This window comes from Phascolarctos cinereus, unplaced genomic scaffold, assembly GCF_003287225.1.
Source record: "Phascolarctos cinereus isolate Bilbo 61053 unplaced genomic scaffold, phaCin_HiC Scaffold_3;HRSCAF=262, whole genome shotgun sequence".
Classification (NCBI taxonomy): Eukaryota; Metazoa; Chordata; class Mammalia; order Diprotodontia; family Phascolarctidae; genus Phascolarctos; species Phascolarctos cinereus.
Genome location: NW_027555736.1, coordinates 57015366 through 57033030, shown reverse-complemented (window position 1 = coordinate 57033030; position 17665 = coordinate 57015366). Strand labels below are relative to the sequence as shown.

General features: G+C 41.7%; 1 protein-coding gene across 7 annotated transcripts in view; it reads left to right on the top strand.

The window, feature by feature from the left end:
• DLG5 (discs large MAGUK scaffold protein 5) overlaps window positions 1-17665 on the top strand; it is a 153445-nt gene that overhangs the window by 48458 nt on the left and 87322 nt on the right. For 2 of the 7 annotated variants that reach the window (XM_021006093.1, XM_021006090.1), the window contains exons 2-3: window positions 6184-6234; window positions 13872-13940. The exons of 2 other annotated variants lie outside the window; for them this stretch is intronic. In XM_021006093.1, coding sequence (XP_020861752.1) covers window positions 6184-6234; window positions 13872-13940 — 120 coding nt within the window. Of the gene's footprint in view, window positions 1-6183; window positions 6235-11563; window positions 11665-13871; window positions 13941-17665 lie in introns of those variants that run through there. 3 more of the 7 variants (XM_021006094.1, XM_021006091.1, XM_021006097.2) reach the window with 2 other exon arrangements.

Below are 17665 nucleotides of genomic sequence, written 5' to 3'. Positions count from 1 at the left end.
CTGTGGAATACCTACTCTTTTCGAGGCACAGTGACATCTGTTATTCCATGGGATCTTCATGACTGTCACTGAAGGTTTGGCAGGCTGCCTTTGGGTGGGTGCTGATCCCAGCTCTAGGCCTTTCGTTTTCCGGGCACCAGACTTGCCATCAAACACAGCTAGATGATGGAGATCACAGCGTTCAGAAGCAGGAGGGACCTTACGTAGTGGCTAGCTCATCTGACTTATTACGAAAGGAATACTATGATCACTTGCCAGTCAAGGGATTCAGGATTGCATGAAGACCTTCGAAGAGGCCCCGTCCACCTGTGGTGGGCTGCTGTCATCGTCGGGAGGTTTTCCCTGATGTCAAGCCTAAATTTGCCTCACTGTATTTTCCACCCTCTGTTCCTGGTTCTGCTGTCTAGAGCAAAGAAGAATCTGATCTAGGGGTTCTTGACCTGGGCCCATGGATGCCCAGGGGATCTGTGGATAGATTTGAGAGGGTTCATGAACTTGGATGGAAATAGAAATTACATTTTTATTTTCACTAACCTTCAACCACAATTGATTATTTCCTTCAGTTATAAATGTAGGCAACAGACCTTTTTCTGAGATGGGGTCTGTAGGCTTCACTAGACTGCCAAAGGGGTGGGGTCTATGACAAAAAAATGAAGGACCTTTGATTCAGTCTTCTATATCAGCCCTTCAGATAATTGAATGCAGCTCTCATACCTTCCCCCCATCCCTTCTGAATCTTTTGGGTAGAGATTGTATTTTCCTGAAAGTCTTAAAAAGTGTATACATCAGTTCAATTATATAAGCATATATTAGGTGCCTGTTGTATTACCAAGCACCGTATTAGGTCCGAGAGATATAAAGACAAAAAAATCAAGAAGTCTCTGCTCTCAAGTAAGTTATATTCAATGAGGGGTAAACAATATGCACATGGTTATTTAATACAAAAAATATGCAGAGTACACACAACATAATTTTTGCAGTGGGATTAGAAGATAAGCCAATGGAGGGCATGGAAATCAGGAAAGGCTTGAACTGAGTCTTGAACATGAGCTAAAGATAACGAGAATCAGAGAGTGCCTTCCTGGAGTCAGGAAGACCTGGCTTCAGATCTGGCCTCAGATGCTTATCGTATTGTGATGCTGGGAAGTCCACCTAACTTGTCTGCCCAGTTTCCTCCTCTGTAAAATGAGAATAATGAGAATAATGACCATAGCACTTATCTTCCAGGGTTGTTGTGAGGATCAAATGAGATATTTGTAAAGCACTTAGAAGAGTGCCTGACACATAGTAGGTGCTAAATAAGTCCTTCTCTCCTCTTCCTCCTTTTCTCCCTTCCTCCTTTCCTTACTTCCTTCCCTCCCTCCCTCCTTCCTTCTTTCCTTTTTTCCTCTCCCTCCCTTCCCTCCCTTTCTTTCTTTCCCTCCCTCCCTCCTTCCTTCTTTCCTTTCTTCCTCTCCCTCCCTCCCCTCCCTTTCTTTCCCCTTCCTTTCCTTTTCTTCCTTCTTTCCTTCCTTCCCTCTTCCCTCTCTCCCTCCCTCCCTTCCCTCCTTCCATCCTTCCTTCCCTGTTTTTCTGGAGATATGGTTTAAATCTTCCTAGTCTAGCTATTTGTTCTGGGGCTTTAGGGGAGGCATTTAACCCCTTTAATATAGCTTCATTGTCCCCATCTTTAAAATTGGGTTAATATTTGTTTTTAAGATTTACTTCACAGGAACTGTCATGAGGGGAGAATAAACTTATGAATTGCTGTATAAATGTGAGTTGTTATTAAGTGTAGCTATACACATCAGAGTGAAAAGACTGTTTGTATGGAAGAGGCGTGGCTGTTTAAGGTTCCAGAATTTAGGGTCTTTCTCTGAGGAAGTATTTTTTTTTTTAGGTGAGGCAATCTGGGTTTAACACAGGGTCACACTGCTAGTAAGTGTCAAGTGTCTGAGGTCGTATTTGAACTCGGGTCCTTCTGACTCCAAGGCTGGACCTCTATCCACTTCGCCACCTAGCTACTCCCTGTAAGGAAGTATTTGTAATGGAAGAGAAGCTAAGTATATTATGGTGTTGCTCTCTATGTGACCCTGGGCAAGTCACTGTTCTCAGCCTTGCTTCCTTCATCTGGAATAGGAGGGAACCAGGTTGTACTGTATGACCTCAGAAGATCCTTCCATTTCTAAATCTGGCTCTTCTCTGGAAGTCACTTTTGAGCTTGGTTAAATGCCTAGCTGACTTTTGAGGGCCTTTCTTGCACTCAGTCTTTGAACTCAAAGATGACCCCCTGTATTTGTTACACAGTCAGATGATTTTTATTGTTAGGGAGTCAGACAGACTTTCCCCAGAGTTGACTCAGTTATATTTGAAAGAAAAAACCAACATTATTTCAATGCCATGGGGTTATTAATTGACCTTTTGTTTTTTGTTGGGTTTTGGAGAGGGTGTGCTTCTTTTGAAATCAGTCTGGGGATGTTTCAAAGGAAAAAAATAATAGGTACACCCCATCTAATGTTTCTGTTCCAGGAACTTGTTATAGCCAGGTTGGTTCCTAAGGAAGTGTTTATGTGTGCATAGTAAACAGGATGGCCCTGGTAGGCAGGATTGCTTAAGCCAATTTACATCTCAAAGGATTTGGGTAGAGGGGTTTGAAAATGTATTAATGACATTAATTCAAAAGATCTTGGTTGGGGCAGTCTTATTTATCTTGCTTCTTTTTAAAAAGTAAACGTTTATTGTACATTATTCCCCTTTGAGGCTACTTAACTGTTCCCTGAATTTTGTGTTCCATCCCCCACCTCTTTGCACTTACTGGTTGTCCCTCAGGCCTGGAATGTACTCTCTCCTCACCCCGGCTTCTAGCGTCATTATCTTTCTTCCAGGTTCAGCCCATAGGCCATCACCTAGGGGAAGCCTCTCCAGATAACCCTAGGTGCTCTCTCTTTCTCTTCAGATTTGGTTGTTTAGTTGTTTCAGTCCTATCCAACTCTTTGGGACCCCATTTGAAGTTTTCTTGGCGAAGGTACTGGAGTGGTTTGCCATTTCCTTCTCCAACTCATTTTACAGTTGAGGAAACTGAGGCAAACGGGATTCAGTGGCTTTCCTAGGCTCATACAGCCAGTAAGCGTCTGAGGCCAGATGAGTCTTCCTGAGTTCAGGATGGTGTTCTATCCATTGTGCTGCCTAGCTGCCAAATTATCTGATATTGTACAAAATAGGTCAAATTATCTGGTGTTGTACAAAATGCAAGGCAGCACAGTATGATGAATAGTGAGCTGGCCTCAAAGGCAGGAAGATCCCAGTTCAAGTCTCTTCAGACACGGACTGGCTGTGTGACTCTCTTCACATTCCCAGGCGACTCTAAAAGTTGTAGACAAGATGAGACAATTTCCTCTCCTGGGAGTTCTGTATACCAAAGAAATCCCAGGCCCAGTGTCTTCTGTATCTGGATTATCTTAGTACATGTTGTGTGCAGAGGCTGTTAACTTTAGGACAAGGACTGTTTATCATTTTGTTTTTGGGCTTGGGGCCTAGCACAGTGCCCTTCTACATTATCAGTTGGTCTACAAGCTTTTTTTTTTTTTAAAGTTATTTATTTTTAGTTTTCAATATTCACTTCCATAAGCTTTTGAGTTTTAAATTTTCTCCCCCTCCCTCCCTTTTCCGCTCCCCAAGATAGCATGCAGTCTGATATAGGCTCTACATATACGTTCATATTAAAGATTTTTACATTAGTCATGTTGTAAAGAAGAATTAGAACCAATGGGAGAAACTATCACGTGAAAGAATAAATAAAACAGCAAAAAAAGAGCAAATAGTATTGGTTCTTTCTCTGGAGGTGGATAGCGTTTTCCATCATGAGTCTTTTGGAATTGTCTTAGATCCTTGTATTGCTGAGAAGAGCCAAGTGTTTCAAAGTTAGTCATCACACAGTGTGGCTGTTACTGTGTGCAATGTTCTTCTGGTTCTGCTCATTTCACTCCACATCAGTTCATATATGTCTTTCCAGGTTTTCTGCAGTCTGCCTGCTCGTCATTTCTTATAGCACAATAGTATTCCATTACATTCATATACCACAACTCTACAAGCTTTTCTTAAGCACCTGCTGTGTGCCAGGTGCCATGCATACAAAGGCAAAAGGGAAACAGTCCTTGTCCTCTGGGAGCTTATATTCTGTGAAGAAGAGGGGAAGACATAATGTATCTATGTGTTGATAAGTCAACAAGCACATATTAAGTGCTTACAGTATACCAAGCACTGTGCTGAGGAAGCCCTTCCTTGTAATGGAGATAAAATTAAATATGTATAGACAGGATAAATTCAGGGACATTTTTTTAGAAGTGCCAGAAGCTGGAGGATGGGAGCAGCCTCATGGAGAAGGTGACACCCTTCTGTCCTCCTAACTCTGTGCTTTTGCTTTTCTTACCCAGTGTGGGTTTACACTAAGCTCTTTGTACATACAAGGTGACTTATTGGTACTTGAATTGAGATTTGAAGGTAACTGGGAATTCCCAGAGAAGTGAGGACACTCCAGCTGTCAGGAGACAGGAGATGGGACATCCTTTGAGGAGTAGCAAAGTGACCTGTTTGGCTGGGCGATGTGTGGCTTGCAGGGGGATAATATGAGATGAGGCCTGATTAGATCTGGGTTGTGACAGACTTTAAATGCCTGAAAGAGGAGTTTTTATTTGCCCGCAGAGGTAATAGAGTGCCGCTGGAATTTATTGAGTAAGGGAGTGGCATAGGAAGCTTGGTGGAAGATGAATAGAGATGCACTTGAGATAGGAGATTAATTAGTTAACTAACCAATTAGAAGACAGTTGTCCAAGAGAGAGGTAATGAGGGCTTCAATTACACAGAATGTGGAAGTAGAGAGGAGGGGACATGTGTGAAAGTTGTGGAAAAGGCATAAGCCATAAGACTGGGCAGCTAATTGGCAAGTGAGGGTGAGGAGCTGAGGAGGACACTAAGGTGGCCAACCTGCTCCTGGGAAGATGGGCGGTGCCCTTGATTGAGCTGTTTAGTACATGTGTGTTGGTTGGGGCCATTTTAAAAGCTGGTGGGACTTCAGAGGGGCTGAAGGCATGGTGGATTCTTCCACAGACTCCCATAGCGTCTTACTAGCTTTGTTCTGACTGTCAATGAGAGAGGAAGAAAAAGGCCTAGATGAACAAAAATACTCTCAGCAGCTCTTTTTTTGTGGTGGCAAAAACCTGTAGCTAAAGGGATGCCCATCACTTGAAGAATGGCTGAATTAGTTGTGTGTGAAGGTGATGGAATACTACTGTGGTCTAAGAAATGAGGAAATAGATAATTTTAAAGCTTTAGAAAAACTATTAAAAACTGATGAAGAATTAAAAGAACAGAATCAGGAAATCAGTTTATACAATAAAACAACGCTGCAAAGATACACAAGTTTAAAAGAACTGTGATCAGTACACTGACCCTCCATGATTCCAAAGGATTAATGATGAAATATGCTATCTACCTTCTGGCAGATGACAGCATTAGGGTACATTATGAGACATTGATTTTTTTTTTTCCTACGTAGCCGGTGAGGACATTTGTTTTGCTTGATATGCATATCTGTTACAGGAAATTTGTTTTTCTTTTCTCTTTCTATGACTTTGACTTTTATGGGAAATAACAATCAATAAACATTTATTAAGCCTTTACTATGTTCCAGCCTCCATTTAAAGAAAACCTCAAAGAAAAGCTTAAATTTGTAGAAGTCACCCTTGTGAGTGATTATTAGCACCAGACCATAAGAGGATTCTAGCTTACCCTACCTTAGTTTATTTCAAATGGAATTTGATTTGCAGCACTTCCGTTTTTATAGAGCTTTACTGGGAATGAATGGTTCTGACTTGAAGGCAGGAGAAAGCTGATTTACACCCATGTTTTAGATATTGCTGTGAGCCTCCTTTCTCAAAACTGTCATCTCAATGCTTAATCCTCAAGGATTTTTCTTTTGGTTCTAGATTTCTATAGCCCCGGGTGATTTTTTGTTTGTTTGTTTTTAAAGGAATCTGGAAATGCAGATTTAGGGTATAAGTAACGGAGGTATAGTTGGATTGGGTGGGGTTTTGCCCAGAGCTCATTTATTGTTTCAGTGGTTGCCCTTCCAAAGCCTCTGACAGTCACAAAATGGGCTGGAAAGGTACTATAGAAATTGCCTAATCCTAACCACTCTATTTACAGGTGAGGAAACTGAGCCCCAGGGAGATATAGAGCCTTATGGAAGATCCAAGGGTGAGTCATTGACAGAGCTAGGGCCTCAGCTCTAGAAAATCCTTTCCCCCTTGATTCTCACCTTTCCTCCTCCAGACTGAGAAATGCATAAGATAAATATATCAACTTACTTTAGGGAGAGCACAATAATAGTTTATCTGGGATTTGTGGAGCCCCTAGTTTGGTTCTTTTATCAGTGTAATCAGTGGGGAGGGAATATGGAATAATGTTCCTGCTAACCCCGTTGGATCAAGTGAAACCTGTTGGTTGGGTAAAAAATTAACTTCTTTTGGGTAGATTATTTTATTTTTTCACCATTTGGGACTCTTAGCAAAAGTGTAGTGGGAGAGGGTTCCAAAATTCCTGACTCAGCCACCTACTAGTTGTAGGGACTTAAGCAAATTTTATATTCTCCCTGACCCATTCATTTTTCTTCCTGTAAAAGGGGGTTAATGATTGCTGCCTCCCTCCCTCTCTGGGTTGGAAAGGTCACTTTCTAAGACTTAGCACTATATCCAGCACACAGTAGGCAATTAATATATGTGCCTATCAATGGGGATTGGAGGGGAAGGAGGAATTATCTGAAGGCCCTTTTGGGAGAGACCGAAAAAGGTACTGGAGAAATGTAGTGGTGATATTGTAGAACCAAGTTGAGTTGGGTCCATTGGCAGGTGTGGTTACCTGTTAAGACTCTCTGTTCATTGCAGAAGTTTTCACCTAGACTGGGATTCTTGACCTTTTTTTGTAGGTCGTGGAACTCTTTGGAAGTCCTCCAAAGCCTGTTGACCGCTTCTTAGAGTAATCTTTTTAAATGCATAAAAATAAAATATAAAGGGTTACAAAGGAAACCAGTTATGTTAAAATATAGTTACCAAAATGGTTAAAAAAAAGTTTCCAGGCAACCTAGGTTAAATTTGAGGGAGGTGAAGATTTGATTTCCCAAAGTAGGAATAGCACATTTTGTGGTCTAGTTCAGTTTAAATCTGACGTCGCTCTGCGAGATTGTTCAAATCATCATCATATCATCCTCCAAGTCCTAATTTAGAGATGACTTCAGAGCTGGGTGGGAGGGACCTTGGAGATCAAGCACAACTGCCTCCTTTTCCAGAGGAAAAGGGTCAGTGGAAATGGAACAGTTTGCCTAAGATCACGCAAGCTGGTCGGTTAGCAGCCCTGGGTTTCCTGACTCTTTTTAGTGCCTAATTTAGAACATATTCATCACATGCAGATTATGGATGCTGTAAAGAGCAGTGCAGTTATTTCAGGAGGTTTAGGAATTCAAAGTGGTAATTTTTTCTGTAGACCAAATGTTCTTGTTGTTCAGTCATGTCCAACTCGTTGTGAGCCCGTTTGGGGTTTTTTGGGCAAATATACTGGAGTGGTTTGCCATTCCCTTCTCTAGCTCATTTTCCACATGAGGCAGCTGAGGCGAATGGGATTCAGTGACTTGCCCAGGGTCACACAGCTAGTAAATGCCTGGTGCCAGATCTGAACTCATGAAGATGAATCTTCCTGATGTCAAGTCCATTGCTCTCCCTGCTGTGCCACCTAACTGCTCGCAGAGAAAAGTGATGTCTCACATATATGGAATAATATGTTTCAAAAAATGTAGATTCTGTTGTGATTAATGAAGGCGATAGAAACTGGACCTCTGATTTTATTGGTATGGGGAACTCCCAGGGGAGAAAACTCTATATCAATGCAGGTTGTCAATTTTTCTAGAATAGTAATAATAATCTTAAAGAATTGCCCACCACATTGAGAGGTTAAGTGGCTAGTGTCAGGCAGCTGACATACCTGCTGCTGCTTCTTTTTTAAAAAAATTTTTTTTGGGTGGAGCTTGGCATTGGGGTTAAGTGATTTGCCCAGGGTCACACAGCTAGTAAGTGTCATCATACCTGCTTCTTCTGCGTGTGGTTTTGGGACTCTTGGGGGGCTTCCTTGGACCTTTTCTGAGTTAAAGGTCAAAACTATTTTCATCATAATGTTAAAACGTTATTTGCCTTTTAAGACTGCCTCTCCTTTTTCCAACTACATCTCTGTATGAACCTGAATTTTTCTTCATCTACTTCAGCCAAAACAACATATCCCAACAGACTGAATGCAGAAGCAGATATGAGAATCAAAATGTTTTCTGTTAAGGCAGACATTAAAGAAACTTGCAAAAATATGTAAAAATAGTGCCCCTTTTCACCAGAGTTTTTTTGTTTTAGAAGATTTAATTATTTTTCAAAAAAAGTGTTTGGTTAATATGTAGTGAGTTTATTATTGTTACTTTAAAATGAATGAACAATAAGTATTTTTAAAAAATTATTAGTTTTAATTTGTAATATGGTTAAAAAAAATAAATAAGGGCAGCTAGGTGGTGTAGTGGATAGAGTGCCAGACCTGGAGTCAGGAAGACTCATCTTCCTGAGTTCAAATCTGGCCTCAGACCCTTACTAGCTGTGTGACCATGGGCAAGTCACTTCACCCTGTTTGCCTCAATTTCCTCATCTGTAAAATGAGCTGGAGAAGGAAATGGCCAACCACTGCAGTGTCTTTGCCAAGAAAACCCCAAATGAGGTCATGGAGAATTAGACACTACTGAAATGACTCAACGACCAAAACAAATTTTGTATCTAGCTTTATCTATGTATCTTCCACCTGAAAAAGCTCTTTGGGGGTCTTAGTAATTTTATTGTTGTTCTTCCTTCATTCTCTTTCTCTCTGCGCCTCTTTTTTCCCCCCGAGGCAGTGGGATGAAGTGACTTGTCCAAGGTCACACAGCTAGTAAGTGTTAAGTGTCTGAAGTCAGATTTGAACTCAGGTCTTCCTGAATTCAGCGTGGGTGCTTTATCCACTGAGCCATCTAGCTACCCCTGGATCTCAGTAATTTTTTTTTTTTGGCTAGGCAATGGGGTTAAGTGACTTGCCCAGGGTCACACAGCTAGTAAGTGTTATGTGTCTGAGGCCAGATTTGAACTCAGGTCCTCCTGAATCCAGGGCTGGTGCTCTATCCACTGCGCCACCTAGTTGTCCCGGATCCCAGTAATTTTTAAGAGTATAAAGAAGTCCTAAGACCAAAAAGTCTACACTATACCATACTGCTTTCTTAATAAATTCAAATTAGTTTAAAAGCATTACTGGATTTATAGTAGGTATTTTTTGGTCATAAATTTGCCTGTAGTAAGAACTACTATTATGGCTGGTAGGGACTGTGAAATTTTTTTATATTTAAAGGGTAAATCTTTTATTATGTTTATTTTTTTTTTACATAGGTAATAGGAGCAGAGGCGAAATCAATCAACAATCCTTTATTAAGCATCTGTGATGTGCCAGTTGTTATACAGATACCAGGGATACAGACATTTACATTTTTATAGAGTTTACATTTTACTGGGGGAGACAACAGAGACAAAAATGTATACAAAATAAATATGGGGTGAGCACTAGCAACTGAGGGAAAGGAAGAATGAATTTGGGGCTGGAAGTGGCTTTAGAGACCATGTAGTCCAGTAACTCTTTGTGTGTGTGTGGGTTGTGGTCCCTTCGTCAGTGTCTGGTGAAACCTGTGATCCCTTTCTCAGAATCATATTGTTAAATGTGTAAATTAAGACACATAGAATTACAAAGGAAACCTATCATGTTGAAATGTAAATATCAAAATATTATAAAAAGCTAAACTTTAGTGATCCCAGGTTATGAACCTGTGATATAGTACAGTTCCCCCGTTTTACATGAAGGGATTAAGTCCAAGAGAGGTTTAAGTGACTTGTCCAGGGTCACACATCTCAGTTAGTAGTATAGTTGGATTTAGAGCCCAGATCCATTAACTCCAGAGTCCACTGTATCAGTTTTCAGGGTGTCATGGAAAAAACAGCATTGGACTAGAAGTTGAGGGACCCAGGATCAATCGATCAGTCGATCAATAAACATTTATCACTGTATAACTTTGGGCAAATCATTCAGCTGTCAAAAATGAATGCTAGTTGACTTGGCTTTTTAGGTCTTACTTTCTTCATTTGCAGAATAAGAATGTGAAACTAAAACTCCGACGTTTCTTTGGGCACCAATGTTCTGTGAATCTAAGTCTTCTACCATATTTGAGGAGTCCCTTGTGTTAATTCAAGCCTAGACAGTTTCCTATTTACCTGTCCCCTTTCCCTTTCATGTAGATTAGTTTGGCTTTTCCTTACTGGTTGTAAGCTCTTTTCAGGCATGTCCTACCTTTCCATGCTCCAGTGTTGGTGGGGAAGTTTGGGGTGATAAGGGAAGTGGAGTCTGTGTGCTCTGGTGGAAAGAACACTGGAGTTGGGGTTACAAGACTGGCTGGATTCAAAACCCCTCCATGATATTAGCTAGGTGACCCCAGCAATGTCACTTAACTTCTTAGTTTCTTCATCTGTAAAATAAAGATAATAATACCTCCTGGGATGGTTGGGAGGATCATGTGAAAAAAAGTTTTATGTGAAGTAGGTCCCTTTACCTGACAAGGCTATATAGATATAATCCATTATAATTGCTGCTTTATCAGCACTTTCAGGTTTATTTAGGAAATTCCAGATCAATAGTGTCTCTTGAAAAGAGTGCCCTCTAAAGTCCCTTCCAGCTTGGAATCTATAATCTTTTAATTCTGTAGAACATTAGAATGTAAGTATCCAATTGATGGCTATCTACTTTGCTATAGCAAAAAGAGCCACTGTAGTTTTGTACATGTGGGACTTTTCCCTCTGTCTTTGACTTCTTTTGAGTATGTGTCTGGTCGTGCTATTGCAGGGTCAAAGTTATGCTCAGTTCATCGACATTTGGAGCATAGGTCCAAATTGCTTTCTAGAATGGTTAGATCATAGCCCCACCACCAGTGAATCAGTGTGCCTGCCCTCCCACAATAGGAACTTATATTACATGTTAACTTGTTCATGTCCACATCTTGGAAGTAGATTGGAAAGCACCTGAGATGGAGAAAAACCAAAGCCAACCTAAGGCATTTACATTTCCCCCTCTCCCTCTCTTTTTTCTTCCTCCTCCCCCTCCCTCTTAGCTATGAACTTTTTTGGGATGCCATGTGACTTAGGAGAAGGAGTGACTTTTCTCTTCCCGACAGACCTGACCACAGGGCTTCTAAGGAAAGATTAGCCATAGAGACAGCGTGACAGATAGAACACATGCATGGAGTCTCTGGGCTGTTGTTTTCTTGACATCTAAGGCACTGGGAACATTGCAAAAAACTGGGTTCTTTCCAGTTTTCATCATTCTCTATCCCCCCTCCCTCTCCTCAGTCAGTGGGACCCCTGCCAGAAGACTGGCTTTGGCTGGCACACAGAAATTCAGAAGGACAAGGAATGGTCACTCTGCCACTTGGCCCTGGGGAGTCAGATGAAATCTTGCATCTGAGAAGGGGGAAAATGCATTGGTTGCAACTTGAATCAGCCATCTCCAGAGTGAAGAAGTGAGGGAGTGAAGTAGGAGGTAGGAGGTGAAAGAGGGGTACTTGCCAAGTTTAATAAACGCTGGCCTGTGGGGAGGGGAAAGATGTGCTTTGGAGAACTTGAAAGGAAGGTGGTTTACTGAAAGATGGGTGCTTTGTGTGTGTGAATAATGAGAAATGTAATAAGTCCTTTGAAAAATGAAGTTCATGGCCAGGTTCCTATCATCCATTCCAGTTTGTGCAAGCAAAATTTTGTTCACTAGAGGGGATGTTTTTGTGTGGTGTTTATTTCCATTTTTCTGAGTTAGGAGACTTTGGAAAACAAGCCAGCAAATGAACTCCCTCCCCTCCATCCAAGTTGTAGCCTGACATATTTTTGGAGTCAGAAATACCTGGGTTCAGATCCCACTTCTATCACATGTTGGCTGTCCCAGCTGTCTGATCTTGGGATGACCATTCACCTAGTCCCTTATAGCCTCAGTTTTGTCATCTGTAAAATGCTGATAATACACCTGTAGCCTACCTCCTTCAGGCTGTGTGAGACTCGAGAAAGGTAGTGGATGTCACATGCTTTGAAAACATGAATGCCAATTACTGTGCTATTTGAGAATGCTTCCTGTTCTCACCACAATGCTTTAACTCCTTATTTTAAAAATGCTGTATGAGAACAGGTTTAGAAAACAGTGATGGCAGAATTATTTGAACTTGCAGCTTCTGAACTGTTTCATAGAATGGCAGGAACAGTCTTACCTTGAAGAAAAAAAATCTCATACTAGTAGGAGCCCTTTCATACAGATTGGTTTATGTGCAAATTGCATCTGTGGGATAAAAGAGCAGAGAAGTAAAGTAAAAACCCATAATTGTTATATGTTGACCTAGAGTCCTTGCAGGGAAGGGGTGGGGGAGATGTAGTTTGGTTTCTTTGGGTGGTGGTAAGTTTCATTTTGGACATGGATTTATAGTGTTTGAGTACTGGAAAGAACCATAAGAGATCATATGGGACAATGCTTTAATTTTAGGGTGGAAACAAGCGTTTATGAAATGCTTACAATGTGCCAGACACTGTGCTAAGTGCTTTATAAATATTCTCATTTGATTCTCACAACAGTCTTGTGAGGGCAGCTATGATTATCTCCATTTTGCAGATTAGGAAACTGAGGTAGGCAGTGGTGAAGTGACTCACTCAGGGTTGGACAACTAGGAAATATCTGAGGTAGGATTTGAACTCAAGTCCTCCTGATTCTAGGCCCAGTGCTCCATCCATTGTACTAGCTAGCTGCTAAAAATAGTGGACCAAAGGTAGTATACCAGCATTTTATGAGGTGCTCCATCCATTGCACTTCTTAGCTCCCTCTGTACAGTTAAGGAAACAGGCACTAAAAAAGATTCTTGTTCTAAGATCTGCAAACTTATCTTGTGAATATTTTCATAGCTGTATTTATGTGGTTGGTTTTCTTTGTAATCCTGTGTGCTTTATTTTATGCATTTAAGGAGCAGTCCATAGGTTTTGCCCGATGCTACCCAAAGGAGTCCCTGGCATAAAATAGATTAAGAACCTCTGCTCCAAGAGGTAACTTGATCTCTTGAAGTCGTACAGTCCAGTTACTGACAGAGCTGGTCATGGAACCTAAGTCTCTACTTCCATTCCCCTCTATCTCACTCCCTCCTAATATGAGCTGCCTGTCTTGCATCCAGGCAGAGATCTCATAGAGAGGACTGCAGATTAGTAGTCTGGTGGAAGGAAGAAGCTGGTTGCCTTAGAGCTGACCCTTGAAGCTTTGGGACTGGATGAGATTGTCAAGGGAGAAAGTGTGGGGAGAGAAGAGGAGTCGGGATAGAGCCTTTGACATCAAAGGGATGGAAAAAGAAAGTAGAGCCGAGAGGTAGGTAGGAGTGGACAGGGGTAGGAATAATCAGGTTAATTCTTTGTCTGGTGGAAGGACAGTGTTTCCAGAAGGAGGGGATTGTTAAATACTGAAGGGTCAAGGAGAGGGAAGGCTGAGATTTGGTGATAATGATTAGGAAATTTGTTTGGTGACCTTGGAGGGAGAGCAGCTCCAGTGGAATGGTGGGAGTGGAAGCCAGATTGTCACGAGGGGTTAAAGATCAAGGAGGTGGTAAGCAGGTGGAAGCAGTGGCTGTGTGATCTGATAGGTCATACTCTGGTCAACTGATGAGGGAGGCAAAAAGCCAGCAGGAGGAGGGACAAATTAGGGTTCTAATAATTTGTCTCCCCTTTCATTCCCAGGATCCACTTACAGTGTCTTGTCCATCATGCCCTCGGACTCAGAAAGCAGCAGTTCCCTCAGCAGTGTGGGTGAGTACCACTCTGCCAATGTGTCAGCCCTTCAGGAAGTGCCAGGGGAGCCAAAGTCCAAAGGCCTGGCTTTCTGCCAGCTTGCCTTCTGTCAGTAAAGGTGCCTGGTGGGTGTGTAGAGCCACAGGGGCTGATGCCACTGACCAGGGTGTGGTTCAAAGCTGACCTGGACTGTTCAGATTCTCCCACTGCATTCTCATTCAGTGGAGTTTTCTCTAATAAGCAACTATAGGGAGTCATCTTAGAGGAGGAGGAGAAAACCTGGCTGTAATGTTAAAATGGAAGGTGATTGTTGGGGACAATGGATGGTTTTCCATACCAGTGCCTTGTAGAGCCTGTAATTCTTCTCTATAAGCCTGTCTGCACAAGCCAAAGTCCTTTTCATAGAATCACGGAATTTCAGAGTTGCAAGTTTCTTGAGTGACTGTCTAGTGTCTAGTCCAACCCATATGTGAAAAGCAAACCCTTTTACAACATAACCAGTCATCATTCCTTTGCTCGAACATCTTCAGAGAGAAGAAAATTCAGTACCTCCAGAAGCAGCCCTTTCTGTTTTTGGGCAGCTCTAATTATTATGAAGTTATTTCTTAATATCAAGATGAAATTTGCCTCTTTGCACTTTCTCATTGCTCCTAGTTCTGCTTTCTGGGGTAAAACAGAACAAGACTAATCCCTTTTTTTAAGGACAATCCTTTGAAGTCTTGAAGAACTGGATGAAGAGGTGTATACCCTGCTACTGGGGAAAACTGAGACTGGAGCATCTCTTGGGCTCTGTAGTTCTGAGCTGTGGTGAGCTAAGCTGAAAAAGTAACCGTATTAAGTTTGGCATTCCCAAGCTTCCCAAGCAAGAGCAAGAGGCCATCAGGGAAAGACGAGTCATCCCAGTCTGGAGAGAGAGCTGGTCTTCAGCTCCCCTGTCCTTCAGAGTGGGTGAAATAGAGAGACCCAGTCTTAAAAATAAAAATTCTTGAAGCCATCCAGCATCTCCCTCTGAATCTTTTCCTTTTTTAGGCTCAGCGTCTCTAGCAAAATGTAAGAAATGAGATCAGATTTAAGATTCTTCCCTCTAAAATCCAGGAACCGGTAATATGATGAGACATTTAGAATTGGAAAGGAGTTCAACCACTTCATTTATAGATGAGGAAACCAAGGTTTTTGTAGGGGTTGCATTGTGGAGGTCAGGTTATTTTGGTGGCTACTTTCTGCTAAGAGCCCCCTTTCTAAAACCTGGGCCTGATAATAGAACATTCCAGGTTGGAACGAACACTTGTGTTTTGGGGGTGCTGATTTCAGATTGTCTTAGGAGGTGAGGCCACTTTCCACTTTATTTGATGCACTGTAAGAACAGTGTTGGTCCGTGCCTATGGGTGCTTCTTTGAAGCCCAGGGGATAAAAGAGGTATTTTCCTGTACAGTGCCTTGGACCTCTCTAGACTTGGGGGCTGTGAATTGTATGTAGACTGTCTACATTCATAGTTTTCCTTGGGTTTATTTGTATAGGAATTGTGTAGAAAGAGGACACAGGAATAGGGTCAGTCAGTGGCCAAATTTTGAACGGGACAGTGAATATAAGATCATAGATTCTGAGCTGGAAGGGACCCCAGACATCATCTGGTTGACTTTTTAGGCAGGCAAACTGAATATCAGAGATTTAATGATTTCCTCAAAGCCCCATGGAGGTCAGGGCTAGCATTTGAACACAGACAGTATGATGTAGTGTGATAGAGAGAATTCTGGATTTGGTTTCAAGGGACCTGGGTTTGAATCCTGGTTTTTTGGGGGATGTGGGGGTGAGACATGTATGTACAGAATTACAATAAGTAGCTAATTGGAAGGTAGCTGAGGGGGGGAGGGCACTAGTGGTTGTGTGTGTGTGTGGTGGGGGTCAGGAAAGACTTTATGGAGAAGGTGGGACTCAGCTGAATCTTGAACAAAGAGGGATTCTGTAAGAATTCAATGGTGACTCTTTATTCCTGTTCACTGCTTCCCAGCAGGGCCCACGGTTCTGAATGTTACCCTGGTCCCTCCTCAGAGGGTCAGGGGAAAGGGAGCTCATTCTCACTAAAGGGCTAGGTATTTCACGCTTTCCCCCACCAAGAACATTTAAATTTTAAAAGGGTAGAGGATGATGTTTCAGCCAAAAGAAAATAATCAGTAGTTTTAGAATGTCAGGTCTTGGCTAGTGATGGGTTTTTGGAGTAGGGGGCCTTTCTAGTGCCCTTTTCATTTCAGTCTGTCAGTGACTTTTCCACTTACGTCAGGAGCATGAGGGAGAGCCAAGACTCATCCCTCAGGCTCCTTTTCGACTGTCACGGGCAGATGGGAAGCAGAGCTCACTTTTGATTCGAGGAGCAGCGTGAGCTTTCTCAGCTACGTGACCAGATTTTGACGCTGAAAGGCTTGGAGAGAGTGTGAGCACACACACACACACACACACACACACACACACACACACACACGCACTCTCTCTCTCTGTGTCTCTGTTTCCTTCTTGCTGATTAAGCCTCTCCTACATTTATTCAGAGCCAGCTCTTGGTTGTACGTCTTTGTTTTTGTTTTTAAAATTTTATATGTGGCTATTTTTTATGCCTTTGGGGAAGGGCTAGTTACTTAGTGCACCCCACTAATAGGGCATTCCAGCAGTGACTATTTCAAACAACAGTATATATGTGTATATTTATGTATTTGTGTATATACCTACATACACACGTTCACATTCCTTCTTTCTTACAAATCTTATCTGAACTGAACAGCCAAACGATATCCTTCGCTAGTTTCTATTGAGAAGCCATGCTTTGACATTGAATTCAATTGAATACTTTTTTCTTTTTAATTAAATATAAAAATGTTTTCCTAATATCTTGTTTTTTTTCACCATCTACATTTCCTTCTCCGTCCCCTTCCCAGAGAGACATACTTTATAATAAAGAATAAAAATAGAAAAAGCATTTTTGAAGGTCTTCCTTTGTGCTAGATGACTGCGCTGGTCTTGGGGATAAAAGATAAAGGAAATTGTCCCTGCCCTCAAGAAGCTAATGCAAATATGTAACTGTACAAAGGAAATTGTGAGGGACAGAGCACTATAACTTGGGGGATCTGGGAAGGTTTCCTAGAAGCAATGGTACTTAAGTTGAAATGTCGGGGAAGAAAAGTATTCTGAGGCAGAGCTGAAGAGTGAGTGGAGCGCCTTCCAGGCGTGGGGGACAGCTTATGGGAATGTAGGACAGATCATAAAGAATTTAGAGAACTGCTTGTACTTCACTTTGGCTAGATGTAGAGTTAATGAAATGTGGACGTGGGTAGGCCAAGGTAGAATTTGGCTCCTTATGTCTTTTTAAAATTTTATTTTCTTCAATTAATGAAAACATTTTCTCTCTCTTTCACTTCCATCCCATGGGAGAGGGAGGAGTAGAAAAACAGAACCTCTATAACAAATGCATAGTTGAGCAAAACATTCTTGTAATGACCATGTCCAGAAATGCCTGTCTTGTCTTGAGAAGAGGATGAGTAGTGTATGTTTCATCACTAGTCTTCTGGAATCATGGCTGGTCATTGTGTTGATCAGAGTTCTTAAGTCTTTCAAAGCTGTTTTTTGGGTTTTTTTTTTTTTACAGTTTTGTTGTTCTCCTGGTCCCACTTACTTCACTCTGCATCAGTTCACAGAAGTTTTCTCAAGTTTTTCAGAAATAGTTTTTCATAAAATTTTCACAGCAGGTTCTTTATGTC